The 19694-nt window shown below is 36.9% G+C and overlaps 1 protein-coding gene and 1 pseudogene across 3 annotated transcripts; one reads left to right on the forward strand and one right to left on the reverse strand.

The window, feature by feature from the left end:
• The window catches only part of LOC127421621 (O(6)-methylguanine-induced apoptosis 2-like), a 5987-nt pseudogene extending 5841 nt beyond the window's left edge, over nt 1-146 (reverse strand).
• A 4956-nt stretch (nt 147-5102) lies between these two features.
• On the forward strand, nt 5103-14238 carry LOC127420894 (chromatin modification-related protein MEAF6). 3 transcript variants are annotated; one of them, XM_051663501.1, is made up of 8 exons: nt 5103-5265; nt 7948-8063; nt 8150-8237; nt 8319-8364; nt 9053-9242; nt 10609-10638; nt 10897-10930; nt 13778-14238. In XM_051663501.1, the coding sequence occupies exons 1-8, from the start codon at nt 5176-5178 to the stop codon at nt 13790-13792; spliced, it is 609 nt and encodes a 202-aa protein (XP_051519461.1). In that variant the 5' UTR covers nt 5103-5175; the 3' UTR covers nt 13793-14238. The 3 variants fall into 3 exon arrangements, with proteins under 3 accessions (XP_051519461.1, XP_051519463.1, XP_051519462.1); XM_051663503.1 differs by lacking the exon at nt 10609-10638 and having other exon boundaries at nt 13778-14224; XM_051663502.1 differs by lacking the exons at nt 10609-10638; nt 10897-10930 and having other exon boundaries at nt 13778-14237.
• The last annotated feature ends 5456 nt before the right edge of the window (nt 14239-19694 follow it).

A 19694-nucleotide genomic window follows, 5' to 3' on the forward strand; every position in this document is an offset into this window, starting at 1 on the left:
TTTAAAGATATACACAAGGCAAACATAAAAAGCAAAGGCATAACATTGCAATCTGATTTATTCACTTAAAAATTAAATCTCTTTCTCTGCGTCTCACCTGTCACGCAGTTAATAGAGTGAGCGTTGCGCTGACTCTGCGTTGCCATGGCAGCGTGTAAAAGTTACACTGTTGGCAAACGAGAGAAAAGTGGAGTACAGAATAAATTTAAATGGTATTTTAAAATGGAACGAAAATATCTCAGATAGGCTAAATAATTACATACATAAAACTGAAGAAGATGTAAATCAAATGTATCTTTCAGATCCCATTGTCTCAATGTATATTTCAATATATGTCAATGTGCATTATTTGGTATTGATTGTTTAAGATACATTTATTTAAGTCGCTCTCCCCTTCGCCCCTGCCACACTGCTTTAAAAAGAGGTTTATATACAAAAAATAAACAGCAAAACATCATAAAAAGCGCTCTGACGCCGCCCTGTGGCCATTGACTGCATGTGTCCAGAACGTTTAATGACGTGCACTAAAAGAAAAACAAAAATCTGCTATTAAAGGGACAGTTCACCCAAAAATGAAAATTCTCTCATCATCTACTCACCCTCATACCATCTCAGATGTGTATGACTTTCTTTATTCTACAGAACACAGACGAAGTTTTTTAGAGGAATATCTCAGCTCTGTTGGTCCATACAATGTAAGTGAATGGTGGCCAAGCCTTTGAAGCTCTAAAAAGCAGATCAAGTCAGCATAAAAGTAATCCACACAAATCCAGTGGTTTAATCAATGTCTACTGAAGTAATCCAGTTTGTTTTGGGTAACAACAGACCAAAATATAAATCCTTTTTACACTGTACATTTCGCCATTGCAGTCTCCAGGCACGATCATGATTTCAAGCTCGATTACACTTCCTAGTGATTGACGTATGCAGAGCGCTAGATGGCGCTGTAGGACGAATAATTGAGCGTGAAATGATGATCGCCAAGAAGACTGCTGTCAAAATTAATGTGTCCATCTGTGTTCTTGTTAGTGTTAGATGATGTCACAAGGTAATGTTCCACGGAGCTCAGCATTAATGATAATGATCTCCAGCTCTTCTGTGGAACATGCTTGATATGAGCTAAATGGAATTAAGAATATTAAAAATTAAACTTTCATATATTCTATTTATATATATTTAATTAAAATTGTCAACTAAGGGTTTAAATAATTTAACTGGCATTTTATTGCATTAAATGCTATATAATCATAATGATGATAATAATAGCCTCAAAACTGTAGTTTGGTAGTTCACATCAATAAAAAGATTGGGCTAGATGAATAATAAAGAATTTAGTGTGTAATTTATTGCTTTAAATGTGATAATAGTCTAATTATAATAACATTTCCCCCCTCAAAACTGTAGTTTCGTTGTTCACATCAATGAGTAGACAGATCTACAGCTACATAGCCTGCTGTTAATACTGTGGTAGGCCTACAAGTCCAAGTGTCCTTGTTACAAACAATATATGCATATCTTTGTTAATAACTGTCATGTTTTTCTGGCTTTCTTGAAGTCATTTTAATATGCGCATGGTGTTTAAGCTGATTATCGCAGCTTCTTTCATTTTTGACGGGAATGACAACGAGGCAGGGAGGGATAGACTTGTGGCCTACTGTCATTTAAAGTGTTTTGGATCGTTCTGCTGACGAAACATTAAAAAAAACAGCATTTCCAAAAGTTCAGCAGACAAAAAGCATGAGTTGTGAAAAATAAGATGTGATCTAGGAGCTTTAAATTGCTTATACAGTGCATGCCATTGAAGAGATTGTAAGTCTATCCCTCTCAGCCTCGTTTTCATTCCAGTCAAAAATCAAAGATGGCGCTACTGTGAATAAGGTATTTACAGCCTTCCTGAATCGTTGAAAAGAGAAAACGGCAGCACACGCACATGTCGGGAACTTCACTACGCACTGTACTTAACGAATCAGAGTCAACAAATCAGTGACTCACTCAAAGCAAAGACGCTCACCCTTCACAAAAATAAAATTATTAAATAAACCAGTGAATTAACTTTTTGGTGAACAAATTCAAGTCTTGAGTAACCGGGGGGTGAATCACATTCCCCACAATCCCCACCACTAGTTTGTGGGCGTCCTCATGTTTTAGGGCACTTAGTGTTATGTTTTTAATATTATTAAGAGAATAATGACATTATGATTTATACAACAGTGTATGTTACAGTAAATAAATAACCTTAACACACACAAAAAGCCTACTTAAAGTCTTGATAGCTTTCATTGAGAGTCAGGGACAGTGTGAATGCAAAACATTCACTGTCCACTTTTTTACAGTCCACTTTTTTTTCTGAGTTTAGTTCTTGTAAGAAAATCACTGATGACAGTTGTCAGGATTGAATGCTTTGTGTATTTGTTCAGTTTCACATACTATATGTATAGTGATTTATTTTGTAAATTTGGGTTGAACAAATAAAAATGGCTGGGGAAAATCTGAGTGGCTGGTAATATTCACTACTCAACCGCTGGCTAGTGAACAAATTTAAGACAGTTAATTTATCACTTGTTGGGGTTGCACACCAACACACCTTCCTGAGGGTTTGAAGCTTGAAGGAGGCCAATGGTGGAATGATGCTCTGGGGATAAGAGGGAAATAAATGTTCATATACCCATAGCTAAAAATGAGGCTAAATTTAAAATGAGGAAAATGTTCATAAATAAATGGCAAGTAAGATGGGGCAGAAGCAACACAGATAGTGGGAAAGGAAGAGGTGTAAGATTGGGACAAACAGGTTTGAATTCAACTTTGGCATTTATAGGTAAGTGTTGAAATGGATGTGTGATTGTTGTGGTGTTTTATGTATATGTATTGTTGGGATGTCGTTAAGTATTACGCCTATCGACATAGTTTGCTTAATAAAAGTAGGCCCTTGAGTGTTGTGGATATTTTAGGGGCATCAGTTCATCCTCTGAAGTCCAAAGACTGAAGTGATGTCTGGCTAGCACTGGCTGTAGTTTGTCGTCATCACTCAGCGACACGTAGCAGTGGAGTCCGACACCAAGCAGGTACGGAGCTGGATCTGGCCGGCTCTGGTAACCTCGGGATATGAATCCTTAGACTTTAGTCTAGACTTAAACTGAGTGAGTGTGTCTGCGTCCCGAACAGTGTTAAGGAGAATATTCCATAGTTTAGGAGCCAAGTATGAAAAGGATCTACCTCCTTTTGGGATTTTGATATTCTAGAACTATTAACAGGCCAGAATTTTGCGATCGTAATGAACGTGATGGAATATGGCGTGGTAGAAGGTCACTTAAGTACTGTGGAGCCAGACCATTCAAAGCTTTGTACGTAGTTAACAACTTTTTAAAATTAATACGAAATTTAACAGGTAGCCAATGTAACAACAATAAAACTGGGCTAATATGATCATATTTCTTGGTGGTAGTCAGCACTCTGACTACAGTTAAAAGAGCCAATCACCTATCAATCAACTCTAGAACGCGCATGCGCATACAAGCTTTGAAAATTGCGTTTTTTAGCGTAATACGGGGTAAAGAATCACAATTTATGATACCAGAATTGTCAGATTTTATTGCTGATTTTGAAATATGTTCTTTGATTGTAATCTTGACCGACCGTTTTTGAGATTTAGCTATTTCTCCATTCTAGTAGATAGGAGCTGCACTGGCATGACTGGAAATAGCCTCCCAAGAGCGTTCCAAATATGGCCGACAGTGGACTGACTTGCTAGAAAGACTTTGGTTCTGGGCTTTTCTGTAGGATCTAAACAGCTGCCCTTTACCAATACCCCCACTTGTGGTTTTGGTCTTGCCTACTTACTCACTTGTTTTACGTATTTCCGGTGTTTGGCCACTAGTGTTCTTGTAGACGTGAAGAATGCGAGTGTGTGGATGACTTTTGATTGCGCCTTGGGACACTCGTAGACTTAAAGTTGTTGGTGCTGGTTGTGACAGCTGTTTTTGTATTTTCACTCAGCTTAAGACTGATTGTTTTTGGTAGTGGTGACTGTTATAGCCTACTTAAAATAATAAATAACTGAAATTTTTACCCATCTTTTCATTTATTAATACACTGGGACATACATACTGGTTATTGGAAGTGTATTGTGCAGTTAAAAAAAAAAAAAATGTAAGTCAATTTTTTATAATGTTTTTATTGTGTGAAAATAATTGTAATAATTAATTATTTTTACTCATTTTGATATTCAATACTTTGAAATTGCATTGTCCATAATCACAGTAAATATGAAATATAAGCAATTTCTTTCTACTTTGTTTCTCAAAACACTGCATAAAACATAATAAAAAATAAATAAAAACTTTATTCTATAAACCTGTGTGATCCATTAATAGCTACTAATACAAACCATTTAAATGATATGCTTTGGATTGTCATTTATATAAGATGACCAAAGACTGCTTTACACAACTTATCAGTATGTGGTTTCATACAACAAATAAAAAGCATTAAAACTTATATTTTATATACATAAAGATGAGAACGAATCCGTGGTAGTAGTTAATATTTTTTTTAATTTTAAAACAACATACTAGACCGTATATGGCTGATAAATGACCAAAATCACCAGCAGTAATAGGCAAGAACAAACAAACAAACAAACAAACTGATTATTGGGTGAGAATGATAACAAAGAGGTATATAAATATACACATAAATAATATTTTGTAATTACGATGCTGCTATTAAGTCATCCCAAACACGTTACATAACGTTGAATACTTTAATTTATAATAAAATAAATATATGCTTCACTTACGTTACTATCTGATTATAATAAATAACTTATGTTGAAAAGCTTCCCTTGACGTCATCAGGAACTCTGGGATACCTCTAGTTTGGATTTAGTATGAGTTCAGTGTTCTGAGCTTCGGCATGGTTTAGACATGGGACAATCTTGGACACTTACTTCCTGTCGCGTGCACGCGCATTCAAGTGGCCAAGACCGCAAGTGTGGGTATTGGGACAGGGTCAGCCATGTGCAGTAGGTGGCGGACTGGCGACGGCCATTAACCAAGACGACGACGACGAAGAAGAAGAAGAAGAAGAAGAAGAAGAGTGTGCGCCCCCTGCAGGACGTGTGCAGTAGGTGGCGGACTGGCGAGTCCTGCACTAGTACTGCAGTTAGAAGGATCCATCATGGCGATGCACGCGAAAGCGACTCCACCGCAGATCCCCGACACCCGCCGAGAGCTCTCCGAGCTGGTCAAGAGAAAACAAGAGCTGGCGGTACATTTACCCATGTTCATACTTAAAAATATCCAACATCCCACTTTATGCCTCGCCTGCAGATGCTTTTATGGGCGGAAATAACCGTGTTGGAATGCTTTCACGAGACTGAATTACCGATTACTGATCATTTATTTCAAATTAATGCATATGTATTTGTATTTAGAGATCAAAACGTATTAGTTTGCTCCATTTAAACTAACCCTTTGATCAAATGTTTGAGAATGGAAGTTACTGTTTATATGTATCCGGATAGCATGCTAACTGCATTAGCCGCTTTTGTTATGGCGCCTCCTGGTACACAACCATAAACGTAACAGTACCAAACGGAAGTATTGCAGCAGTAAAATCATTCCACAGGTACATGCACTGTTTTAGAACTGTGCAAAATGAAGCAGTGTTGGGTGTAATGCATTACCAAGTAATTAATTACTGTAAATTACTTTTTCATAAAAAGTAAAGTAAGGGATTACTCTTAATTTTTCAGTAATTTAATTACAGTTACTAACGATGTAATTGTGTGAAATACTGTATAGACTACAGAACAATTCTGTATAAAACAATAGTGACTTTAAAATAAAAATGTAACATCTTATGATAAAATGTATATTTTCTAATTTAACGCTGCCCCTTTAAATTCTTTGGCCAGTTCATGAATAATTTATTTGATTTGATATGATTTATTTGAAAGAATTAAAAGAACAGTTTCATGTTTATCCTTGTATTGTTGATCTGGTCGAGGTTGATCAGGGTTTTAGAAAGTAATAAGTAATTCAATTACTTTTCAGACAGAGTAATTAGTACAGTAATCGAATTACACTGTAGAAGATGTAATTAGTAGTTAGTAATTAATTACTTTTTTTTTTTTTGAGTAACTTGCCCAACACTGAAATGAAGTAAAACTGTACAAAGAAAGAATGATTTTATGATGTGATCCTCTTTTGATTTTGTATGATTGACAGCTGCTGGAAAAACGTTACATTTTTTAATAATTATAATAATAAAGAAAAATCACAATATGCTTTGTGTTTGTAACAGACTTTACGGATTTTATGTTTTCAACATTTAAATAAATAAAAATTATATAAAGCATGATTGACAGTTTGCACCGTATGAACAAAATTGACAGACTCTGAGGGTTTGGGAAAGGTTATAGAATTGCGGAAAATTTTTTATTTTATTTATCTCTACACTTAGTTTTTACCAGAAAACTACTGTGTGCGTGTTTTAACAGCAAATTTGACAGACATGAAACTTAAACTGAAAGCTCCTCAGAATTTGTGGTACTAGTATCGGAAAACTTCACTGGTGTGATGAATTGGCGGCTAAAAGTTTGGAATAATGTACAGATTTTGCTCTTATGGAAAGAAATTGGTACTTTTATTCACCAAAGTGGCATTCAACTGATCACAATGTATAGTCAGAACATTAATAACATGAAAAATTACTATTACAATTTAAACTACTTCAAAGAGTTCTCATCAAAAAATCCTCCACTTGCAGCAATGACAGCTTTGCAGATCCTTGGCATTCTATCTGTCAGTTTGTCCAGATACTCAGGTGACATTTCACCCCACACTTCCTGTAGCACTTGCCATAGATGTGGCTGTCTTGTCGGGCGCTTCTCACGCACCTTACAGTCTAGCTGATCCCACAAAAGCTCAATGGGGTTAAGATCCATAACACTCTTTTCCAATTATCTGTTGTCCAATGTCTGTGTTTCTTTGCCCACTCTAACCTTTTCTTTTTGTTTTTCTGTTTCAAAAGTGGCTTTTTCTTTGCAATTCTTCCCATAATGCCTGCACCCCTGAGTCTTCTCTTTACTGTTGTACATGAAACTGGTGTTGAGCGGGTAGAATTCAATGAAGCTGTCAGCTGAGGACATGTGAGGTGTCTATTTCTCAAACTAGAGACTCTGATGGACTTATCCTCTTGTTTAGTTGTACATCTGGCCTTCCACATCTCTTTCTGTCCTTGTTAGAGCCAGTTGTCCTTTGTCTTTGAAGACTGTAGTGTACACCTTTGTATGAAATCTTCATTTTTTTGACAATTTCAAGCATTGTATAGCCCTCATTCCTCAAAACAATGATTGACTGATGAGTTTCTAGAGAAAGCTGTTTCTTTTTTGCCATTTTTGACCTAATATTGACCTTAAGACATGCCAGTCTATTGCATACTGTGGCAACTCAAAAACAAACACAAAGACAATGTTAAGCTTCATTTAATGAACCAAATAGCTTTCAGCTGTGTTTGATATAATGGCAAGTGATTTTCTAGTACCAAATTAGCAATTTATCATGATTACTCAAGGATAAGGTGTTGGAAATGGGGCCTGTCTAGATTTGGTCAAAAATGACTTCTTTCAAATAGTGATGGTGCTGTTTTTTACATCAGTAATGTCCTGACTATACTTGGTGATCAGTTGAATGACCACTTTGGTGAATTAAAGTACCAATTTCCTTCCGAAACAGCTAAATCTGTACATTATTCCAAACTTTTGGCTGACGGTGTATATATAATTAGCAAATTATACAGACTGTATTATTCACTAGATAACATGAGATGGTTTTTTTTATAATGAACTTCACAGACATGTTAAACAGAATAACACAGGCATGCTGGTAACAGAAATGTTGCAAACGTATGTTTTAGCAGGCAAAATTTTGTTTGTACTTTTAACAGGAGACTTTGGTAAACCTGGAAAGACAGATCTATGCCTTTGAAGGCAGCTACCTGGAGGACACTCAGATGTACGGGAACATCATCCGAGGATGGGACAGATATCTGACCAATCAGAAGTGAGTGTGTACTGATTTTATGTGGTTGAATGATATGAAAATCTGAAAGAGGCATGCAGGTGAACGCAGACTTTCATCCCTTTTAGGAATTCCAACAGCAAGACTGATCGGAGGAATAGGAAGTTTAAGGAAGCTGAGCGTCTTTTTAGCAAGTCATCTGTAACATCAGTTGCGGTTAGTAAATTGTTTGATGAATGCTCATGCTAACATACAGTATATGAAAAATGTCATAATGAAATTGCTTTATGCTGACAGGCTGTATGTGCTCTCGGAGGAATCCCTGATCACATGAATGAAAAACGTAAGTAGAATCTCATACGTGAATTTGAATGTGTACACGAGTATTTCAGTCAGTTGTGGGATGTTTGAACATTCAAAACCAAGTGTAGACGTCATTTAGGCCATCACGGGTGTGTTCAAGCATTCACAGCATTTGATTGTGCGTTCATTGCCCTAAAATTGTCTTGGCAGGCAGCTCGCTAGGGGTTGAAATAACCATATTTGAGCGGTTTGTAAGTTGCTGTGATTCATGTTGTGATCTAACATGTTAATTCATTATTTTGGAGTTGCTAAAGGGGTCGTTGACAAATTACGTTGTCAGAGGTGATAAAGTAGTCCATAAAACATGTGTTTGGACATTTTTGTGTGGAATTTGGTTTCACATATTTTTGATTTAATGACTTTAAAATGTCATGCGGTGAAACCATTGAGTAAAAGGTCTGAAAGTGTTTAAAAGGGTACACAACTTATTCGTTAATTTCAAAAAAGTTTTCAAACACATTTTTCAAGGTTTTCATGAATTTTTGTGTCAAGAATATCAACAAAATGTGCCTTTTCATAAAAAATGTCAAAATGTAATTTTGGCATTTTTAAATGTATTTTTGAATAATTGAATAGATCTGGAAACAAAAGTGAGCGTCACGTCGTTGACCTAAAAGTTAGTAAACTTGCTGATTTTTGAGGCGTTACCCATTCTTCCGCTCCTGCAGGCGAGCCAGGCAGTGGAACAGAGAGCGACACATCTCCGGACCTTCAGAACCAGGAAAACGAGCCCAGCCAGGAGGACACGGAGGAGCCGGACGGAGCCCTGCAGGACCTGAAACCACAAAAAGCAGCTTCCGCTTCCTCTGGAAGCCACCACAGCAGCCACAAAAAGCGCAAGAACAAAAACAGACACAGGTACCTGATCTCCAGCATGCTCCTGGGGTCCAGGAAATCACAACGTTATTACAACCTCGTCCTATCTGATCCAGTGCTAATAGAGTGGAGCCTCTAATCCTAAATCGAATGTGATATGGTCTTGAAAGGTGGTTTGTTGCTTTAATACTGAAGCGTAACATCCTCGAGGGAGTCCGGTTGGTTTTGTCCACTGTATAAAGTGGCAGTGAATACATTACATAATGCCCTTCTTGTATTCGTAAACAGATCTGTGCGGAAATGGGATTTGTCAGGATAAATTTGCTTAATCATGAGATGATTATGATAGCCCCACCTCCTTTGGTAAAGGGGAGGGGCTTACGTTTCATAGCACTGTGGCTCCTTTTCATTTGAGATCGTTCCTTTTTCATCCTCAAAATGTGTTTTAATCAGCTGTTCTTCTTAAAGATCTGGTCTGCAGTCCTTCTCGTTTACTCTTTCTTAAAGGGATAGTTCTCCCAAAAATGAAAATTCTCTCATCATTTACTCACCCTCATGCTATCCCAGATGTGTATGACTTTCTTTCTTCTGCAGAATACAAATGAACATTTTTGAAGAATATCTCAGCTCTGTAGGTCCATACAATGCAAGTAAGTACCAAAATTTCGAAGCTGCAAAAGCACAAATTATCCATACAACTCCAGTGGTTAAATCCATATCTTCAGAAGCGAAATGATAGTTGTGGGTGAGAAATGGATCGATTTTTAAGTCCTTTTTTACTCTAAATCTCCACTTTCACATTTTTTTTTTTTCTTTTTCCGATTCGCATTCTTCGTGCATATCTCCACCTACTGGGTAGGGAGGAGAACTTATAGTATAAAATTACTTGAATATTGATCTGTTTCTCACTCACACCTATCATATCGCTTCTGAAGACATGGATTTAACCACTGGAGTCGTAAGGAATACTTCTATGCTGCCCTTATGTGATTTTTGGAGCTTCAAAGATTTGGTCACCATTCACTTGCATTGAATGGACCCACAGCTGAGATATTCTTCTAAAAATCTTCATTTGTGTTCTGCAGAAGAAAGAAAGTTAAACACATCTGGGATGGCATGAGGGCGAGTAAATTATGAGAGAATTTTCATTTTTGGGTAAACTATCCCTTTAATGTTCATCTGCACACTGATGCCCTTTTTGAGGAGTAATAGTCTGGTCAGGCATGAAGGACTTGTTGAACAAAAACAGCTCTAGTGAGGGTTTGAAATGTACTCGCCCTAGACAGGGTACTTTATTTTTGGTTAGGTTGAACTTGCAGCCTCTTCACATAGTGTACTGCTGAAGGTATAAACACATCCGTTACACTAACTCTGATGCTCTCTTCCTTTCTAATGCTGCCCCCTTCAGCCCCTCTGGCATGTTTGATTATGACTTTGAGTAAGTCTGAATTTTACTTCCGTCTCTGCTTGTCTCTTTTCCATTAGTTGTGTAGGGCCATCCACATCGAGTGGACAAGTGCAGTGATGCTTCTGATTATTTGCAGATGATGCTGCAGTTTTGCTTTTTTTGTTGTTGTTGCTGTTGGGCTGCATGCTTGTGGTGTTGGCTGGGTAGTTTGGGTCAGTGCATGCACGGTTTAATGAGGTTTATTTGAGCATCATGGTACACTAGTTAATTTATGTCTTTTCTTTACAGATTTGACATGAAGATGAACAAGAAACCCAGAGCGGTAGGTTCAGATACTTTACAAATAACTTGAATGAGATTCAGAACTTCTCTGAAGTTTAGCAGTTATTACAGTTGAAGTTAGGAAAGTCCGCAGATTAATGTAGCAGAATAATTGGAGCTGTCAAAATGAACGTGTTAACGCATGCGATTAATTAAAAGTTTAATGCTTTAATATTTCTTAATCGAGATTAACGCAATTAAACAAACTCCCACTAGGACTTTTTAATGTTTAATGTTACTTGAATTGGTGCTTATTTTAGTGCATTTCTTTATACTGTTGAAGGCTTTGTTTGGAATTGTTTTTATTAAGCATTGTATTGTTACATACCGTTTTGCTTTCTTTCCTAAAAAGAAAATAAATGCATTTTGACAAGAAAAGATGTGCATATATAGTCAAATATACGGTACTGTGCAAAAGTCTTAAGCACATTTAAGATGGTTATTATATCTTCAGCTTTAGTGTGTCAATAGGAAATATACATTTTAGACTCCCAAACATTACTTTTGCAAATAGAAAAGATTAGAATAGAAGAACAGGGAGCCCTGCAACAGATGTCATGACCCCCACAGAGCCCCCCACTGAACATTGAGTCAGTCTGAGATTACAAGAAGAAACAGAAGCAATTGAGACATCCTAAATAGAGAGAAGAACTGTGGTGAATTGTCTAAGAAGCTTGAAACATCCTGTCTGCCGACAACCTAGAAAAACTGTGTGCAGGTGTACCTAGGAGAATTGGGGCTGTTTTAAAGGCAAAGGTTGTCACACCGAATATTGATTTAGCTTTTTTATGTTTACTGGACTTTGTTTGACATTGATAAATGAAAACTATTTATGTCATTATTTTTGAAGACATCCTCACTATGCAACATTTTTCACAAGTGCCTAAAACTTTTGCACAGTACTGTGTGTGTGTGTGTGTATATATATATATATATATATATATATATATATATATATATATACACACATGTCAAATTTCAGCACTTTCTAAATCTGCGATTAATCATGAATAACTGAAAAAGTATGCGATTAATCGTGATTAAAAATGTAATCAACTGACAGCACTAAAACAGTATAAGATTTGTAAGCAAGTGATGTCTGATTCGTGAACAAGTTTTTTTTTTAGTTTTTTTTTTCTAGAAATGTTCCATATTCAATAGAAATCAAGCTCATACACACACACTTTCAAAAGTATAGCCACAAGTAAACAGTACTACCCCAATTCCAAAAAAGTTGAGATGTCGGCAGTGTAGGACTGATAACAATTTGACAAGTGGAAATAACAAGGTGATGTGAAACACGTGATGTTAAGCAGGTGAAGCAATCATGTTATAGTATACAAGGAGTCATTTCTCTGACAAGCGCTTGCTTTTTTCCCCCAACGAGAGTCTACGGGAGTAATGTGGGTTTGAGTAGTTTTAAGTGGAATTTTACGGAAATTATCATCAATGTGAAAAACGTTGTTGCTGGGTCACTTGTAATAGTGAAAAAAAGAAATCTTTAAATATTGAGAAGAGCATGCTATGGATTAAACCGTGTCCGCTCTCATTCCCAAATGAACACGTTTAACATCAGCAAGCACACCTACATTTCGAGCTAATAACTTAACATGAATTCATTTATGTATGTATTCACGTCATAGTAAATAAAGAGTTCACAGCATCATGGTGAGTGTGAAATGAGACGTTATAAACAGGTCTGTTATTGCCATCAGAGTACACTTCTCTTTTTATGTGACTGTGATGATCATTTGCCTCGATTCTGATTCTTAGTTTCCATCGTTTTCAGTCAAATACTATTTATTTTCCACACAAAAAAACTCGGATAAATATGCATTACAATGTCACTCTTCATTCCAGCCCACTCAAGAATATTGTCAATTCTGTTTATTAGAATATTTAGCCAAAAAAACCGCGCCGTTCACGGCAATCTCCAATTCATTCCTATGGGGAGTTCTGCAGAGCTTTTTAGAGTGAGCGACTGTAACCAAGGGTGGCGGAGCTTAGCGAAGGGTCAATTGGGGTTGTACATGCTACCATGGTTTTTGTGGGATAAAATCGCTTGCGGGGTTTACAGGTGTTGCATCGTCATGGCAACAAAGTTGTAATATTGGATATTACTTTACAATAAAACGATTAGTACGGTTTTTTTTACTTTAAAATAATGTTAACATGTATAATATTTACGTTTTGTAGCTGTACTTTTGAAACAGTGTGTATTTTAATGTATATGGACTGACCCCATTCACTTCCATTTTAATGCCTTACTGTAACTATACTTACTGTCATTTGTGCCTTTTGTTTTTTTAAACAAGCGAGGGACAATTCCACATTATGCCACATATGCTGTCGATTGATCTCGACTTGTACTGAATCCGGAACAATCCTTTAATGATTCAGTCAAATTGACTCAAAGTGGTTGTAAGTGACTTGACTGAAAGGAATGACTTTGTTTGGAAGTAAAATGGTGAAGTTAGTGGAACCACAGTGCAACATTTGGCAATCTTTTTAGAACATTTATGTGGCAAAATCTAATCATGGTCTTAATTAGGGTGATGGCATGAAACTGACACTCATAAATTTACACTAAATACCACTAAAATATTTAATTCACAGGAAAACACTGTATTAACAGCAGTATTTAACCAAATATTTCACAAGTGGACTTCACTCAAAATAATCTGTGAATCAGTTTTTTGAGTTTGTTTCATTAAAACAGACCTTCCAAACAAACCTGTTCGTTAAAATGAATCACTTTCGAATACTATTGTACACGTGAAACATGGAGTGAAGGCTTATTGAACAGTGCACATTTAGTTTTTTTTGTGTGATTCATTTGATTTTGCAGGACTACTCGGCTTGATGGACTATTTGGCACTCCAACACACAGTCATGCACGCAAATGACACCTTTTCCTTCTTCTTCAGTCAACCCTGATGCTCTCTTCCCCTGCATTTCTCCACTTCCCTGATCATAGTGAAGCTCTCTCGTGTGTTTTATTTTCATGATGCATACAGATCTGCCTGTTATTGCATGATAATGTATTGCAAACCCAAAGTTCCAGTATGTTGCTACATGGCTCAGAATGCTGGAATCTGTTTATTTAATATGTTACATTGATGATGTATCAGTGGATCTAAACCTTTTCCTTCATTTGGAAATTCTTTACTTTTTTTGTTGAACTTATGTAGCTAATGTAAAAAGTTGGTCATGTCATTATCATATTTTTTTACCTTCTTGTTTTGAATAAAATTTGAAATAAGATAATGATTTGTCTTTTGGTTGCCAAGCCTTAGTTGGGTTAAAGAGTCATTATTGTTCCAAACTTTTATCACTTCTGTGGAACACATAAACTGAAATATTTGGCTGAATGTTTGTCTCAGTCACCATTCACTTTCATTGCATCTATTATTGTGTTTCATGAATGAAAGTCTTGAGTAATGATGACAGAATTGACCATTTTTGGTGAACTAACCCTTTAAGCGGTTCATCTTTTAGAAAGTAAGAACCATCATTAGTTACTCAAACAAAAAGAGACGAAGTCTGGATAATCCCGGCATTTGTTAACTGCAGCTTTCTTTGAGTTTGACACTTAAAAGACCTTTTACCCAAAGTTTGAATATCACCTGAGTGTTTCACATGGGCAGGTGCCCACTGTTTGACTGAACCCCGTATCTAAGAGAGTAACAGGGCAACAAAATATTGAATATAAAACCAGAGCAATCCCTCTGACAAAGACAGGGATTGAGTGACAATTATCTAAAATATGAAAAGATCAAATGTGCTGTTGAGTAAGAAATGTGTACAGGTGTGTAATGGCAGATCATACACAGTTGCCTCAAATATTTGGAATCTTGAGCCACATTTAAACTTCATGAATGATGTTGCAGTAGATACAATATCAGATCTAATGCTAGACATTTTCTCAGACCTTTTCATTTTATCTATTGAAATGACTACAACTGGTTTTAAGGTCATTTTGTAGTGGATGTATGAAGGCCGTTCCTTGCAGAGTAACTACAGCTGTAGTTCAGCACATATGCAATGGACATGTTCCACTAAAGCCCAATTATAGCCTACTTCGATTTTGAAGCGAACGCTCAGAGTCTGCATACAGTCGAATGCGAGCCTGTCAAAGGATACCCCGTTTGACAGTGTGCGCATACACAGGCTGTTGGCGCATGCATGCTGCGACTGCTATAAAAGACACTGGACTATTTCTTTTCAGGAGTTTAGACCCATAAATATGTCTTTATTTTCCTTTAGACACGAGTTATACAAATGCAGGTATCTGTAGACCTCCTCACACACGTGCTCTTGATGCACAAATCCACAATTACATCTAGCGCTGCTTCGTGACAGCAACGGCTCAAATGTGTGTATTGCCACCTTGTGAACCCACTAATTTGTGCAAATAATTCCAGGCACATTCCCATTTTGAACGTTCAAAAAAGCACGGTTAGAAAAATTGGGCTGCACGTTCAGTGCTCGAGCACTCAGCTGATGACGAGATTTGCGTCAAGCGTCCTGTATGACTGAAGTATATTTTGGGATTAACAACCGGGAATTACTTTTTGTCTTCATTAAAAGCAGTATATCTATTCTTGAATTTAAAGCAAAATTATTTATCTTTAAAACAAATACCACGTGGTTTAATATTTAGTGGCTAATGCAATGACACTGAGTACGTTGACATGCACACAGATATGCCGATAACTACCAAAAATGTCAAATTGACATGCATTTTCATGAAATCTGAAATAATCAGGTTATTCTCCGCTTTTGATATTAACATGCAAACAACTTTACGCATAAAACTTGCACAAATTGGATAATCCGGTGTTGTGCCGAAATCTGACTGCCCGCCAGATTCCGACCCCCCGCTACCTGATTGGCCCTTATCCCTAAAGCCCACCCCTAACCATGACCTCATTGGTCTCTACACCTAAAGCACATCCCTACTCCTACCCCTAAACATAAGGATACTAGAGAGTCAAAATTCGGCACTACACCTGTAAGAAATTGGTTGGTTGGGATGCAGGGCATGGTGGAGCTGATAGTTCACCCAAGGGAAGAAGCTAGAAGTAGGATGTGCTCATCAGGGTCTAAAATCCAAAATATCTGTTCAAAAATATAAATTAAAAAAATCGCTTTGTTTTTACACAACATTTGTTAATTAATTGACAATTTATTGAGATCAGAGATTATTTTGCATCATGTAAAGTTAATGCTTACATTTATTTTAAACTAATCCTTGGTGCCGCTTCAAGACATTTGCCATTGACCCTTTTTGCATTTAGGAACAAAGTTATTCCTTTAATGGTGTTTATTATATTTAGAACCAAAAGTACACCTTAATGAAATGTAGGACCACAGCTGAAACCGGGACATAATTACATTTTTAGTGAATTGTTAGGAGACTGGGACTGTCCTGCTTAAATGGGGACATCTGGTCACCCTAGAAAAAATGTCTATGACCTATACGTTTACATGCACAATGAGTGTTTACGTGCAAATTAACACTGAAAACTACCAAAAATCAGCTTATTCAAAAAGGGGTTTTTACACATGGTTTGAGTGTGTATTGCTGTGGTCAACATATGATGGATTGGGTGGTCACAAGGTTTAGTTATAATGGGTTTAACAGACACACAGGGACAAATGTTCTGTCCACTGAGAATTAGGACACAAGATGAAACCAAAGACCCCATCATCGCTTTAATAGAACCCAGTGTTTCTCCTGGGACAAACAAGTAAGCAGGGTCAACGGCATTAGGGAAGAGTCATGAGAATTTTTTAAACCAATGGCAACAGTTTGATGTTTTTAAATGGATTTGAAAAGAAAGGTGATGACTTTTCTGCATTCTTTATATTTTGGATTGTGGGCCTCAATCAACAAAGATAGAAATGTCTGTGGTGTATTACTTTGGCCCCAAAAAGTGCTTGTGCAACAGTAAAAAATATATGTTTGTCAATGCATTTCATTGCATTAGTTATTCAATCAAAATGTCTCACGAAAAGAAGTTTGTTAGGTTTAAATGGGAAAACAAGAAACAAAACAATATATACTGTTCAAAATAAAGAGAAAATGTATTTGGACACTTTCTGTTTGTCAAACGTGGTGGAACTTGTCCATAGTTAATGCAATGAACTACACCTGTGTGAACTTAAAGGAATAGTTCACCTAAAAATGCCATCCTCATGCCATCCCAGATGTGTAAGACTTTCTTTCTGCTGCAGAACACAAATTAAGATTTTCAGATGGTATTTCAGCTTTGACCAGGAAGTGGTGATGTGCACGAAGAATGCGAACCACCAAAAAAAAAAAAAAAAAAAAAAGATCATAAAGTGAGAGTGGAGATTTATAGTAAAAAAGGACTTAAATATTGATCTGTTTGTCATCCACACTTATCACTTCTGAAGACATGGATTTAACCACTGGAGTCTTTTCTGATGATTACTTCTATGCTGCCTTTATGTGCATTTTGGAGCTTCAAAGTCCTGGCCACCATTCATTTGCATTGTGAGGACCTAGAGAGCTAAAATATTCTTCAAATAATCTTTGTTTGTGTTCAGCAGAAGAAAGAAAGTCATACACAGCTGTGATGGCCTGAGGGTGAGTAAATGGTGAGAGAATTTTCACTTTTGGGTGAACTATCCCTTTAAGGGGAACTGACTTCATCCACTAAAATCACCTTGAGTTTAAAAAGTGTTGTTAATTCTAAGAGAAGCTCTTGCATCATTTGTTTGCAGTGTCAAAATGTTTGCAGTGTTTGGGGCCACTCGCAACTGGATATCCACAATATAGTCCCAAAATGGGCCTAAACACCATCAGGACAAACTATTTACATTTACGTAGGCATTGTAATGTCAGATTTTCCTGGGAAGACTCACAGAACTCACCTTTTTAGAACCATAACACCTCCGTCAGTACTTCTGTTTCCACTGAGTGTGGAAACTCTGATCACTTACTAGTGGCTTGCTGGAACTCGATGCCCATTTTATTAAGGTCACCACCTGTATTTCCTGCAATCTGTGCTTTAACTTATTGCTGGAGTGCAAAAGTGGAGACTTTTGTGTCATTCTGGCATTCAGTCGTTTTTGGAAATGACTTGTTCAGTAAGTATCTTTTAGTGTTGCATGTCCTTATTTGGGTAAAAATCAGTCAGAAATGTGGCATCTGGTAAAATGGGCAAATAGGGAGATAAAAATAAAGGTTTCTCACAAGATTTTCCATCATAATTAAAAGCCTTTAGTGATCATCTTGATCTGCTTTTTGTTGTGAGATACAGATAGGTGCTAAGATCTGTTAGTCATCAGTTAATGAATTACCATTTATATATTCAAATATGAGAAATAACAAAATTATGCATTTGTGCAGATAAATGGTACACTTGGTGGATTTGGTCAAATGTACCCAGTGGCGGTTCTAGCTTGTATGGTGCCTTGGGCGAAACTCGCTTCAACATGCCCTGGGGGTGGGGGTCTGTATGGGTGAACGTTCAAAAAAGCGCGGTTAGAAAAATCGGGCTGCACATTCAGTGCTCGAGCACTCTGCTGATGATGAGATTTGCGTCACACGTCCTGTATGACCGAAGTATATTTTGGGATTAACAACCAGGAATTACATTTTGTCTTTATTAAAAGCAGTATATCTATTCTTTGAATTCAAAGCATAATTATTTATCTTTCAAACAAATACCACGTGGTTTAATATTTAGTGGCTAATGCAATGACACTGAGTACGTTGACATGCACACAGATATGCTGATAACTACCAAAAAGGGTCAATGGCAAATGTCTTGAAGCGACGCCAAGGATTAGTTTAAAATAAATGTAAGCATTAACTTTACATGATGCAAAATAATCTTTGATCTCAATAAATTGTCAATTAATTAACACATTATATAAAATCATATTGGAGATGTATAAAAAGCCAAAGCGCTGTTGTGTAAAAACAAAGCGATTCTTTTTTTTTCTTTTTTTTTTGAACAGATATTTTGGATCTTAGACCCTGATGAGCACATCCTACTTCTAGCTTCTTCCCTTGGGTGAACTATCAGCTCCACCATGCCCTGCATCCCAACCAACCAACCTTGCAGGGCACACATACCCCATACACCAATTTCTTACAGGTGTAGTGCCGAATTTTGACTCCCTAGTATCCTTCTGTTTAGGGGTAGGTGTAGGGATGTGCTTTAGGTGTAGGGACCAATGAGGTCATGGTTAGGGGTGGGCTTTAGGGATAAGGGCCAATCAGGTAGCGGGGAGTCAGAATCTGGCGGGGAGTCAGATTTCGGCACAACACCGGATTATCCAATTTGTGCAAGGTTTATGCGTAAGGCTGTTTGCATGTTGATTTCAAAAGCGGAGAATAACCTGATTATTTCAGATTTCATGTAAACGCATGTCAATTTTACATTTTTGCATTTAGGAACAAAGTTATTCCTTTAATGGTGTTTATTATATTTAGAACCAAAAGTACACCTTAATGAAATGTAGGACCACAGCTGAAACCGGGACATAATTAAAATTTTAGGGGCCTCGTGCCACCCTCCCCCAAGATGCCACCCTGGTCAACTGCACATGTCTAAATCTGCTACTGAGTGTACCGTGTAAAATACAATAATATTCTAACATTCTAACAGCATTATCTGGTCTTGGTGAATGCATGACATCACATATTAACAGTCATTTGGGTCAGTGTGTGTATTGTTCAAATGTAAATTTAATTGAAGGCCTGAAGACTATGCAAACATTGGGTA

This window comes from Myxocyprinus asiaticus, chromosome 30, assembly GCF_019703515.2.
Source record: "Myxocyprinus asiaticus isolate MX2 ecotype Aquarium Trade chromosome 30, UBuf_Myxa_2, whole genome shotgun sequence".
NCBI classification, from domain to species: Eukaryota; Metazoa; Chordata; class Actinopteri; order Cypriniformes; family Catostomidae; genus Myxocyprinus; species Myxocyprinus asiaticus.

Excerpts from the sequence above, each read along its gene's own strand:
- LOC127420894 (XM_051663501.1), top strand. The coding sequence starts at position 5,176 with ATGGCGATGCACGCGAAAGCGACTCCACCGCAGATCCCCGACACCCGC. Across the intron at positions 8,238-8,318 it reads CATCTGTAACATCAGTTGCG|GCTGTATGTGCTCTCGGAGG; the intron begins GTTAGTAAATTG and ends TTATGCTGACAG. Across the intron at positions 9,243-10,608 it reads AAGAACAAAAACAGACACAG|CCCCTCTGGCATGTTTGATT; the intron begins GTACCTGATCTC and ends TGCCCCCTTCAG.